This window comes from Lytechinus variegatus, chromosome 3 (assembly GCF_018143015.1).
Source record: "Lytechinus variegatus isolate NC3 chromosome 3, Lvar_3.0, whole genome shotgun sequence".
Classification (NCBI taxonomy): domain Eukaryota; kingdom Metazoa; phylum Echinodermata; class Echinoidea; order Temnopleuroida; family Toxopneustidae; genus Lytechinus; species Lytechinus variegatus.
In genome coordinates, this window is record NC_054742.1 from 44,590,280 (window position 1) to 44,604,141 (window position 13,862).

Here is a 13,862-nt window from a genome sequence, read left to right on the forward strand (position 1 = left end):
AAAATGGCTCATGAGTTACCTATGGCAGGTCATGTCGGTATTCGGAAGACAGAAGATAGAATTATGAGGCATTTCTATTGGCCTAAGATGCACAAAGATGTTGTGCATTTCTGTAAGACATGTCACACATGTCAGATTATTGGTAAGGCACAGCCTTCTATCAAGCCTGCTCCATTGATACCCATTCCTGCGTTTGATGAACCTTTTACTAGGGTTCTTGTTGATTGTGTCGGACCCTTACCCAGAACGAGGTCGGGTCACAGATTTCTCCTGACGATTATGGACTTGTCTACACGGTTTCCAGAGGCGATACCTTTGAGGAGTATCATTGCGAAGACAGTGGTGCAGGCGTTAGTGCAGTTTTTCACTAGGTACGGTCTGCCGAAGGAAATTCAATCTGATCAAGGGTCAGATTTCATGTCAGGAATATTTCAGCAAGTTATGAAGGAGTTGGGAATAAAGCAGATTAAGTCTTCTGCTTATCACCCACAGTCCCAAGGAGCGTTAGAACGCTATCATCAGACTTTGAAGACCATGATTAGGGCTTATTGTGAAGACTATCCCGATGACTGGGATAAAGGGATCTCATTCCTACTGTTTGCAACCAGGGATTCCCCGAATGAGTCCACAGGTTTCAGTCCATTTGAATTGGTCTATGGTCATGAGGTTAGGGGTCCTCTAAAGCTTATCAAAGAGAGGTTTATGGTTCAGGATGATGATGTAAACCTTCTAGACTATGTGTCAAAGTTTAGAGAAAGGCTCTCAAAAGCTTGTGACGTGGCTAAGGAACACTTGAAAGAGTCGCAGGGAAAAATGAAAGCTCAAGCTGACAAAAATGCAAAAGAGCGAAGTTTCAAGCCTGGAGACAAAGTATTAGTGTTGTTGCCTTTGCAAGGTGAGCCCTTGAAAGCTAGGTTTAGTGGTCCCTACATAGTCAAAAAGAAATTGAATGATGTCAACTATGTGATCAGTACCCCTGATCGAAGAAAGTCTCAAAGAGTTTGTCATGTAAACATGTTAAAAGAATACTTTGAGCGAGAGGCTAGTCAGCCAATAGGTACAACACAGGTCAAAGAAGAAGAAAAACATGTAGATGTACATGAAGAAGAATGTTATGGAAAGACAGATAATGAATTGTCTTATACAGATGTATCTAAGAATGAACCATGTGGTGTAAAGTTGTCTAACTCAAAGATGTTAGGAAACATGGATGAGGCATTAAAACACCTGCCTGAAGATCAAAGAAATGATATATCTGGCCTGTTAAGAGAATATGAGAATATATGTAAAGACAAACCAGGTCGTACACCTTTAACTGTACATGATGTAGACGTAGGTGATGTAAGACCTATCAAACAGAATCCTTATAGGCTCAATCCAAGCAAGTTGGAAATGGTGAATAAGGAAATACAGTTTATGTTAGATAATGACATAATTGAACCGAGTCAGAGTAGTTGGAGTTCCCCCATTGTAATGGTTCCAAAGCCAGACGGCTCTCAGAGATTTTGCATTGATTACCGAAAGGTAAATGCAGTAACTAAGACTGACTCGTATCCAATTCCTAGGTTAGAAGATTGTATTGATAGGGTTGGAAATTCTGCCTATATCACAAAGATAGACTTGCTTAAAGGATATTGGCAAGTGCCACTGACTGACCGAGCCAAAGAGATATCAGCCTTTGTCACACCTGAAGGCTTATTTCAATGCAAAGTCATGCCTTTTGGAATGAAAAATGCACCAGCAACCTTCCAAAGGTTGACAAATCAAGTGATTGCCGGACTTGACAATTGTGTCGTATACATAGACGACATCCTAGTATACAGTGATACTTGGAATGATCATCTGAATCATTTGCGAGCACTGTTTGAAAGGCTGGACAAAGCCAATCTAGTAGTGAATCTGATGAAAAGTGAATTTGCCAAGGCAAAGGTCACATATCTTGGTCATGTGGTTGGTCAAGGGCAAGTGCTACCAAGAGAAGCCAAGATACAAGCTATCTTAGACTTCCCAATTCCCACAACTAAGAAAGAATTGCTCAGATTCTTAGGTATGAGTGGCTTCTACAGGAAATTTGTTCCAAATTTCAGTACAGTGGTTAGTCCTCTGACAAACCTGCTGAAGGCAAAAGTGAAGTATGTTTGGTCTGACGAATGTCAAAGATCGTTTGAGAAATTAAAGGCCATTTTGGTGAATGAGCCTATTTTGGCAGCTCCAAACTTCACAAAGCCATTCAAAGTAGCAATTGATGCATGTGATGTTGGAGTAGGAGCAGTATTGCTCCAAGAAGATGAAGAAGGCATCGAAAAACCAGTGTGCTACTTCTCTAAGAAACTCAATCGGTTTCAAAAGAAATACTCAACTATTGAAAAAGAGGCCCTGAGTCTCGTACTAGCCCTTCAGCAGTTTGAGGTGTATCTAACCAATGGAGAGATTACAGTCTATACAGACCACAATCCTCTTGTGTTTTTGGAGAAATTCAAAACAAAGAATCAAAGACTGTACAGATGGAGCCTAATGCTCCAACCATTCCCTTTGAAAATTGTACACATAAAGGGAAAGAATAATGTAATTGCTGATGCTCTATCAAGAGTATAAAAAGTGAAATTATTCATGATTTTGACCAAGTGTGTCATTTGAAGAAAACATCTTTGATGTTCATTTATTTTAACATGTTCGTTAAGTACTATATCTTTGTACACGATAACTGTAAATGATTTATCAAGATGACTTTGAACAGTTAAAAGAAAAAGTAATCATAAAGAAACCTTTACTACGGTAAAGCTTTCTTTTCCCCGGTGGGGGAGGTGTTACATATATGAATAATTGTAAAAGAATTTTAAAAGGCAATTACATTTATCTATTAGTTATTTCCCTTTAAGGATAGCCAAGAATTGTAAAGAACATTCCAGGATGTCTTTTTATTATGCAGGCCTTGCCTATTTAAAGGCCAAGGAGTTTTATTGTTGAAAAAGGGAAAGTCAAACAATAGAATTGTATTGGTAGTGGAAATGAATAGGCTTAGGTATTTTGTTTACACTGTTGATTTCAATGAGGTCATTCAAGAGTGTTCTGGATTTTGACTGCTCCTGAAAGGAGAAAGTTCTTTTGGAAGACAATTCTAGAAGCTTGTAGATTAGTCGAAATTTGAGAATGATCTAGAACACTTGTAATTAGTATAAAGCTGCAGATTTTTCAAGATGATCATCACATCATATTAGATCACACCATCACATCATGTGAGAGCAGGAGATCACATCACATCATATGAGATCACTTCACCAGATCAGAGCAGTTTCTGCATCAATGAACTGTTTGCAGTTATTTTGAGAAATTATCAGTTCTCATCGAGATCATCAACATCATCAACCTGTTCAATGAACACGCTTCAACCCATGGATTGCTGAAATTGACTGTAAATCATCATCAACATCGTCTTCACGGACATTTCAACTCGTTGCAGTGACTCTTATTATTCATCGGACTTCAACATCAGTTTCATCATCGCCATCATTGTGAATTTTCACCAGTCAACTGGGATTTTATCATTTGGATTATTACTTGGATATAGCATCATCACTTCGGGATTTTACATCGGACACTTCAAGAGATTTATGTAAGATCATTACTTGTTTTATTTTATGTATAATTATTTCCTGTAATAAAAAAAAGGAAAATTCAAACTTTATATTTAAAAATTCTCTGTTATTTGTTGCAGTATCGTAACAAATGTGTGTGTTGAATTTCATGAGAATTGGTTAAAAATTTGAATAGTTCAATACTCAAAATATTTAATGGACCAACCGACCATTGGACCTTATGCAGAATCAATATACCCCCTTCAAATTTTATTAAAGGTCAAGTCCACCTCAGAAAAATGTTGATTTGAATCAATAGAGAAAAATCAGACAAGCACAATGCTGAAAATTTCATCAAAATCAGATGTAAAATAAGAAAGTTATGACATTTCAAAGTTTCGCTTATTTTCAACAAAATAGTTATATGAACGAGCCAGTTACATCCAAATGAGAGAGTTGATGATGTCACTCACTCACTACTTCTTTTGTTTTTTATTGTTTGAATTCTACAATATTTCAATTTTTACGAATTTGACGATTAGGACCTCCTTGCCTGAAGCACAAAATGTTAAAATAATGGAATTCCACATGTTCAGGGAGGAATGAAACTTCATTTCACATGACAATGACGAGTAAATAACAATATTTCATATTTCATATAATAAAATATAAAAGAAATAGTGAGTGAGTGATGTCATCAACTCTCTCATTTGGATGTAACTGGCCCGTTCATATAACTATTTTGTTGAAAATAAGCGAAAATTTAAAATGCCATAACTTTCTTATTTTACATCCGATTTTGATGAAATTTTCAGTGTTATGCTTGTTGAATTTTTCTCTTTTTATTCAAATCAAGTTTTTGTTGGGGTGGACTTGTCCTTTCAGCAGGGACAGGGGCGGATCCAGGATTTTTTGAAAGGGGGGGAGGTACATTTTCCCCAAGGAAAAATTTGACACTTCTGTTTTAACTGGATTTTTACATTACAAATTTTAATTGTGCCTCTCTAAAGGGGGGCACGGAGCAGCTGTGTGCCCCCCCCCCCTCCGGCAGTGAGCAGGGAAATACATGTACCTAAAATGGACATATTTTGTCTCATTTAAATTTTGAGCCAAGGGCTCATAGAGAAGTCTGAAGATGTAAAAAAAATGGGGTTTAGTAAACAGGAAGCAGATACAATTTATTTTAAAACTAGATGAATAATTGTGAAGATGGATGAATAATATTTCTGGAACAGGTGTACAGGTCAAAAGAAAATGTTACCAATATACATGTACAGTGCTGTGTGCTGGTGTATTGGCTCAGTTGTTAGAGCGTCCACCTCACAAGCAGGAGGTCGGGACTTCAATCTCAACCGCGTCAGACCATGGGCCTAGGTCCATGGTCAGACCAGTACTGTTTGGCCTTCCACAATTCTTAAGGGATAGAGGCAAGAGCAACGTCAATCTGGCCCTGCTCATTGGCTGCTGGGCCCACGATCAATCAGGCAAAATGTATTTTTGGAATGGTGACACAATATCTTCTCATGCGACAAAATTTTACTCAACACTTAATCTCATGTAAGATGTACCCTACTGTACATGTAGGGTTAGGGTTGGGGTTACAATAGGGTTTTATGAACAAAGGTTTAGGGTTTAGGTATACTGTAATTGTTAAACCCAGGGTGAAGTTGGCCATTCCATTAGTGTGTGGAGTTTAGAGTGGAGAAATTGTTGCCATTTGAAGCAACTGTCATGGAAAATCTGGAGTATAAAAATATTCTGATTTCTACAATAATAAAATGTAATTAACATTATTATCATCAAATTATCATCAAATTATTTCCCTCTTCTCTAACAAGGATTAGCCTACATTGCCTATAAAGTCTAACTATTTTATCAAATTGTACTTCACCCCACCCCCCCCCCCCTCAAAAAAAAAGCAGACTGACACATCAACTGTCATACATGTAAGTAACTAAACATTAAGTGTTATGCATGTAGCCTTCATCCTCAAGACATGGACATGCACACACAGCATGTACATACTGTACTTGTAAAACCAGAGGACAATCATTTAAAGTTGAAAAGTTCAGTCGAGTGTCAAATCGGTAATTTATACTTCATTATGTACACAATAGACATCAGGCCCTGTTTTCATAAACACTACAATGGATCATTTAATGACTGTAATCAATGACACCCATGTAAGTGATTATGATTATCAGAGTCTGATCACTGTGAAAGGTGAATACATGAACATGTATATTGCATGCCATTGAAAATGATTATAAATTTTCTTTTTCCTGTTATCAAGATCAATATTATTGAAACTCCTGTGACAGCACTGGACTGGTCTCAGGGATTTCACTATACATTTAGGTCGTTAAAACACAATAGGTTTTCCTGTCTACCAGATGAGCCTCCTTCCTACAAGTTCATGCACTGTTATAGTGTTTCCTGCAAGAAAATGCATTCACTGCCATCCTTTGTTCCTTTAAGTTCACTTGATGCAAATTAACTCCCAAATTTTGGAAACAACAATTATCGGTAATATAATTTTTAATAAAATCATGAATTACTTTTATATGCTATTGTTACAGTGTATACTTACATGTATATAAATAAGTATTTGTTTTTCCTTTCACTTTCCCCATTGACATTGTGTACAAATATAAACGACTTGTTCCATACGTAACATTTTTTAAAGCTAAATGATAGTAGTTGCAGTAAAACACTAATTTCGTGAGAAAGCCTGTAAAACCAAGGTTAAGTATGACTATATCATCGTGGATCTAGATCTGGTACAGTTTAATACATTTAAACTGAACTTTGTGAAATCATAAAATCTAAGCTGAAATACGATCACACTGAAGATCGCTAACACAGATAGGCACACGTGGGACAGTATATTATTATTGCTGGAATAAAGACCCGACGGAACTGACTGAATCCGCGCTTATTTTCTCAGCAATTACACAATTTCTTCCAGAATCCTTTGGCACATATTTTTTATTCCTACATACAGACACTTGGGTGGTCATTATATTAGATTCTGTAAAAAGTCATTTTGAGATCGTTACCAGAACTGGAATTTATCTTTAAAAGTCAAGACCACCCTAGGAAAAATGTTTATTTAAATAAGATCTTTCAGCCCTAAATTAAGCAGAACAACAGACAATAAAAGTCTAAGTAGACAAATTTCCTTTCAAAAATACATTATTCATATTAAAGGTAAGGTCTAATCAAATCGCAGTATCTTTTGAGTACGCAAAGAAAAAATAAATAATTCATTAGCAAATAAGCAAATGGGCCCGGGGCTTAGGATTTGGTTCAAATGTCCACCAGGGGGTGTGGCCAAAATCGGTAAAAAATATGCTTATCACCATGGAGCTGCTATGGAGTATTTAAATGTTATTTAAGGGACAAGTCCTCCCAAAAAGTTGATTTGAATAAAGAGAAAAATCCAACTAGCATAACACTGAAAATTTCATCAAAAATTGGATGTAAAAATAAGGAAGTTATTTTACAATGTATAAGTTTCGCTTAATTTCACAAAACAGTTATAAAAGTATGCACATCCTGGTCAGTATGCAAATGAGGGGACTGATGACATCACTCACTCACTATTTCTTTTGTATTTTACTATCTTGAATAAGAAATATTCTAATTTTCTCCTCATTATCCTGTGAAACAAAGTTTTATTCCTCCCTGAACATGTGGCATTACCATTGTTATAACATTTTATGGTTCAGTTATTTGGTTCTTAACGTCAAATTGGTATTAAAAAAATGAAATATTGTATAATTCAAACAATAAAAAACAAAAGAAATAGTGAGTGAGTGACATCATCGACTCTCTGATTTGCATGTCACTGAGTTGTACATACATGTATATAAACTGTTTTGTGACAAATATTAAAGCGAAACTTTGAAACTTTTTTTATTTTACATCCGATTTTGAAGAAACTTTCAGCATAATGCTTCCTTAATTTTTCTCTATTTATTCAAAACAACATATTTTGGGGATGGATTTGACCTTTAAATGAGGCTTTTCCACAGGTACTACCTTTTCGTCTATACATTATTATTTGTCGATGGATTTGATCAAATTTCAGATCTGAAAATCTGCTACCATTAGAAATTTAATACTAAATGTAGTAATGCATGCACACTTGTACATGGAGTTGTACTGTAGTACATGTATCATCACCATGATCATTCCCAAAAAATCCAAACTGCATGTATATTTGGTAACTGGTGACCCAGGTGAGAATTCACCCCTACAGTTGCATGAACACCATTAATGACTTTAATGGATAGATAAATTATACAAACTGTGTGCAAAACCAATGGCCTATGACCAAGGGTGGTGTGCAATACCTGTATGTTTACCCAAGAAGTTACCCCTGACTATTAAATGTACTCAATCAGAGACTTGTATTATTGTAAGAGTGAAAAGAAGCACTTCATTTTCACATATGTATGAATGATCTCCAGGTATATTAATTCTGATGAGATACATACATGCATGCACATTTTACTCCATTAAGCAGTTGATTGAACATTATGACCTGACAGAATTTTTTTTTTTTTTTTTGCACCCTTTTAATTTTTTAACATACTGAAACAAAAAGCTGTTTTCCTGCAAACAACACGACTGGAATACAAAATTTTGGCAATATATTTCAAAATTTGATTGTTATTTATAGAACATGAGTAATCTACATGTATTTCATGGACCACCTCCCACTTTTGAAGACGACACTAACTTTTGCATACAGTTCATACATCAGAGCACACATTATAACAAATACCGTGTGAGGTTAATCCTGGACTTTGTTTAGCTCTGTATTTGCCAATCAGGTATTTGTTTTTATATTGAGCCATATCATTCATCACATAGAGTATACCATACATGTATGTAGGTAAATAATGGGGAAAAGATACTTTTGTAGTCTATCTGATGCATGATCCCCACATGCTGCATGCAGCTAGCTTTGCGCTGCTCGGGCTGGACAATTTTGGCAGGTGGGGAACAGAGATGTTTTGTAACATGGGTCTTGCGAGCAGGACGTGGCAGCTTCTTAACAGAACATTTGTCATTCGGAGTACATGTATCTCTAGAACTGAAAATTAGGTCTGAAATATGGGGTTATCAAAGCGACACCTCCCCGTACCATCAATGTATGTGGGTGCCCCCCCCCCCCGGCATGATCATGGGTCATGTACTTTTACACAAAAAAAAAAGAAGAAACACTTTTCAAGTGCTGATAAATCTGAAGGAGAAAATACTATCAAAATTGTGATATGAATGAAGTACACACATGAACTTTATACTAAATTCCACTATCCACTGAAAAACAGATATATTTAGATTGACTACTGAAAAAAACACCCAAAGAAGTACATGTAATGAATGGATTAAAAGCAATTTGGCATAGTACACCTGTAGGACAAGCATTAAGACATTGGATATTGGTTCAATAACAGATGGCCTTATGTCACTAGCTGGCATTATCTGATCTGTCCTTTTGACCTGAATCAGCACACTAAAATTGAGAGCTTCATTAAAAAAAATAAAGATTGGATCAATGTACCAGAGTAACATTTAATATTAGCATCTTTATGACATCATTGTCTCACTGATAATTTGTTTATCCAGGCCAATTCCATTCATCAATTCTCTTCTATTGTATTCACAGGATGTTTGCAAGGGGGGGGGGTGTCCTTTGTGTCTGGGTCGAATACATGTAAATCACACGATTTTTCTGACAATTGTTAACCCATCTCCAAATCCAATTCAATTTTGACAAGTCTGAAAGAAAGTTTTTTTGCACTTATTCACGTTTTCATCCACTGCAAATTTAAAAGGAAAATCAATTTCACAATCTAGAGTGGAAATCATACATACATTTAGATAGGTCCTTGCATGAAAAAGTTTATTTCAAGTGGCATTGTTCCTGAGTTGCTGATTTTTTTTGGTATAATTTGAGGAATCAACTCTCACAAAAATATGAAAAATTGACAGGATTTTTTTTCTGCATATTTCATGATAGCATGTAAATAAAATAATGATCCAAACCATATCATGGGGCTTTGTCCCTGCATGCTCAAATTGTATCTAAATGAAAATACAATCTCTGTGCTCTAATCTTTATAGATGGAAAGACATAGTCACTTTCACAGCATTTTATATTATATCTAGAATTTTCAGTGAAGTATACATTCCAAATTATTTATTTCAAGACTGTATGATATGAATTTGGAAAATTTTGACAATTTCATGGGGGCATGGTTTCTTTTCTTTTTTAAGAGTTAAGACTATTTGTTTTCTCTTTTTTGCCAAAAGTTTATTAGTGATGCTTTTAACTTAAGCCTGTCTCTTTGGTAGAGGGTCAGACTCAGTACAATCGAGCATCAACAAAAATAATACTACATGTATTACAATAAACGTACCAGTAGTCAGTGAATGAATTTTTACACACCGTATGCACATTGACAATCTACCATTGATTTAAGCTCCACCCATCAAACCATGAAAAATACCGATACTGTACGATTGTATGGGTCAGGATATTCTTACAAGCTTGTGACATCAGATGTCAGGATTTATCGCATTATTGCCCAATATGTGACGTTGGTTGGAACTACATCTTTTGTCACATGACAGAGTTTAGACCAATCATCTGCTTAGATTATTTTAAATATGACTAGTGCTGTCTATATATCGCAAAGGATATATTTTCGACTATTGACAAGTATAATCAATACGCATTTTGTATGCATCAGTTGATTAAATATTAGCGGTATCACAATATTCGTGTTGGTCACAATTTGTATCTGCCACTGTACCAAGAATGCTTTAAAATCCATGTTCATCGAATGTAAATGATTACATAACATCTTTTAACAAACATATCTAGTACAAATATATCCTCACCTTCCACGTTATTAGACTGTATAAGCTGTTATTTTTGCGTTCAGAATTTTTTTGCGAATTGCAGGGGTCCCAACATTTTCGCGGGTTGTTGAAATAGTGATCAAAAGATGTAGCAAACACTTTCACAGCATTTCAAAAGCAAAAATAGTGCAAAACGTGCAGATATATGCTCCTCAAAACCCCCATGCGTACATGTCTTTTGTACATAAATATGTCCCTGTAAAAAACAGTTATAAAGTGTGAAAATAGTGGATTGAATTTCACTTTTTTGTACCTTTAGCTAGACTGAAAATTCATCATGTCACAGTTTGATCTGTAAGTGTATCCTAATCTTTAGAAGTTGTGTTTGGTTAATTCATTTTTAAAAGTTGGTTTCAGTGCAAAAATGTTGAATTTTGTGGACTACACCTTCAAAACCTTTGGTCATGTGACTTACATATTTATGAATATTAATGAGATGCAAATAGCTGCCAATATTAGCGTGTATAGAGTCAATCAGATGACAATAAAATCAAATTATTTTATAGAAAATACATTGTAATATTGCAGTGAGTGAATAAATATCAAATGATAAACATGTCAGAAAATAATTTAGGCTATGATTTTGTTTAAAAAATGAAGGTCGGTCCCAGACGAGATCTGTGCAAATGTGAAAGATTCCGTTTCTATAGTCCTATCATGAATATTCATAAATTGAGCTGCGATTTCCGCGCATGCACAACTTGCGTTTGCAATGTTTTGGAATTGGCAGTGAATTAATAGGTGCGAGGAGGATAGATATGGAGTGAAATTAGAATGAAGAGTAGGGAGATAAGTTTTTTATTCTTTTTATTATTAGTCGTGTTGGTGCATGAGTTTTATATTTTCCGCCATAAAATCCCACCTTTGTCACACAGAGTACATGTATCAGAGCATGTTCACCACCTTGATGTTCGGGTACACGTAGGTGTAGCGTAGTGTGTAGCGGTAGTGAACATGAACATCGAGGTAGACAGATGGTAATGATGGACATCAGGACATGATGCACTTTTGCCTTTGGCCATTTACCAAAAAGTCCTCTATGTACCATGGAAAGAGTTCCATTTGCAACAGCCACACTTCATAAACCTAATATAGGTCCTAGTTAGATATCACTCAAAGGTTCATTTCGTGCTGCCACGCACAGAAAAATCAAGCCATATAAGGTTAGAAGTGGCGTCGCAGCATTTAGCAAGACCTACTACCGTAAGGGCACTAGTATTCAACCCGTTTGGAGAGTTTCCTCAAATTTATAGAAACATAGAATTTACCTTAATTTCAGACCCGTCTTATTTCTAAGAGCAATTGCTGGTTATTCTTTTTATGTTATTTTTTTCTTCAACCAGTCGACTGTGTGCGTGGGCGATCGAATTATACGGCGACGGTTTTTTGCACTAGTATTCAACCCGTCTGCACTAGTATTCAACCTAGCAATGAAAGATGGTCCTGTCTCTCAATCTGCCCTTGTCCCATCCGACTATGGACTAGACCATTTGAGATGAGACCAAACAGGGAATTAATCAAAGCCAGAGACTTACATAGATCTAGATCTAATTTACCAATATAAACCCTTCTGAGATTTGCTATCTATCCTCACTAGGTTGAATACTAGTGCAATTCAGTGCAAAAGGCCATCGGCGCATAATTCGATCCTACGCGCATACAGTCGACAGATTGATAAAGAAAATACCGACAACAGATTACCCTGGAAATAACAAAGGTATGAAATTAAGATAGTTTCCATATTTCTAAATATTTTTGGAAAATATGTCAAAATCTTTGAATTATGACGGGTTGAATACTAGTGCCCTTACGGTACATGTAGTTAGAAATCCACTGCCAAATGTGGTTCTTGGACCAAGTTGGTGCAAGGTTTGTAAACCATACCAAAACTATTACCTTGCAGAACTGTGAGAGGCTAGATCTAAACCTTGGCTTAAAAATCCTATTTTCCCCCTTTTTCCCTTTTTTGGGGGGTGGGTGTCTATGTATCAGTACCACAAAGCATATCATAACCTTGTTCATTGAATGAGTGCCACAAAGGAACTCTCCCCAAATGGAAAGGAAAGGTATTTTAGGCTTTTTTATTATGATTCGGTTCCAGATTAATGCCTGGGCCCTGGCCTAGGCCTGGCATGCCTGATTGATGATGATCAATTACCAAATCTAGAAATTAGAATTAAAAGTAAAACTCAGGGAAACGTTTGACATCACTACAGAAATCACCATACTTCTCTTGCAAATTGATACTTACCAACCACTTCTGCTATCATAAACATGACACTGACACAACAAGCAATTATCAACTGTTTTTGTGCCCGTGAGTTACTTGTGTCCCGCATAGCCGAGTGGCAGTGTCGGTTCGGATAGCTGTCCTCATCTCTCCCGAGACCGTCGGGGACAACAGATCCATTTCCCGTGGCGATTTCAATTGGGTCATCGTCGCTGCTTTCAAGTTCATTATCCCCCCTTATTTGAATGTTACCAGAACCATTGGTCGTAATAACAGTTGCCACATCAATTGGATCATAATGCTGATTATTGGTTCCTGCGGACAATCTTGAAACACGACGCTTTTGGCCTTCAAATTGCATGTTTTCTTCCTCATTTAAAACAAGGCGTGATTTTAAGAATGAGCCATCAGCGTCGGATGCGTAGTAATCTTCTTGAAGTTGGGGCATCTGATCGTCTGCTGCGAATTCAACGAGTGCCACAGGTGAAGATAAAATATTCCCCTCCATTTTAATTTAAGGTCCTTTAAATCTTGTTTGAGAAAATCTGTTCCAAGTAAAGTAATTTCAACATTTCGCCTCAGCTTCAATCATGAAATGGTGCAGACAGATGTTCAACTAGAATCTAGACTGCGATTATTTTGCGCACGGCCGGACGACGCCGTGTGCCAAGCATGATCGTTCAGCAGCAATGCCAATGCTCTGCCAGTATAAGGGGCGGTCCCAAAGTAAGTGTGATGACAACATGCATGCATGACCTTTGTTCCTTAATTGAATTGTTTATACCCCCCCCCCCCCCCCCGTACCGGTAATGTTATAATGGGACTGTGGTACAACATAAAACCCACAACATAAAAATGCGGTCCGAGGCCCGGTCCCAGGACAGCATTGGGTTGAAATGTTTTCGGAGGCATAATTATAGTCAGCAAGGGCAATTACTTCACTGCGTATTCCATATACGTATATGCTGAGTATACTATAGGCCTACAACAATTTTTATCATACTTCATAGTACAAAAAAGTGTTTCTCAATAATCAGTTTTTGTGCTTAATATAGGCCTAGTTAACGTTAGGTCCCCCTAGGTCTGCTACCCGGGGGGGGGGGGCACTTGACGAGTGG

General features: G+C 36.6%; 1 protein-coding gene across 1 annotated transcript in view; it reads right to left on the reverse strand.

Moving 5' to 3' along the window:
- Positions 1-13,432, reverse strand: part of LOC121411129 (zinc transporter 2-like) — a 40,786-nt gene extending 27,354 nt beyond the window's left edge. Inside the window, 1 exon segment of the mRNA XM_041603660.1 lies at positions 12,766-13,432. Within this exon segment, the coding sequence (XP_041459594.1) occupies positions 12,766-13,252 (487 nt within the window). The 5' untranslated portion in view covers positions 13,253-13,432.
- Between the last annotated feature and the right edge of the window lie 430 nt (positions 13,433-13,862).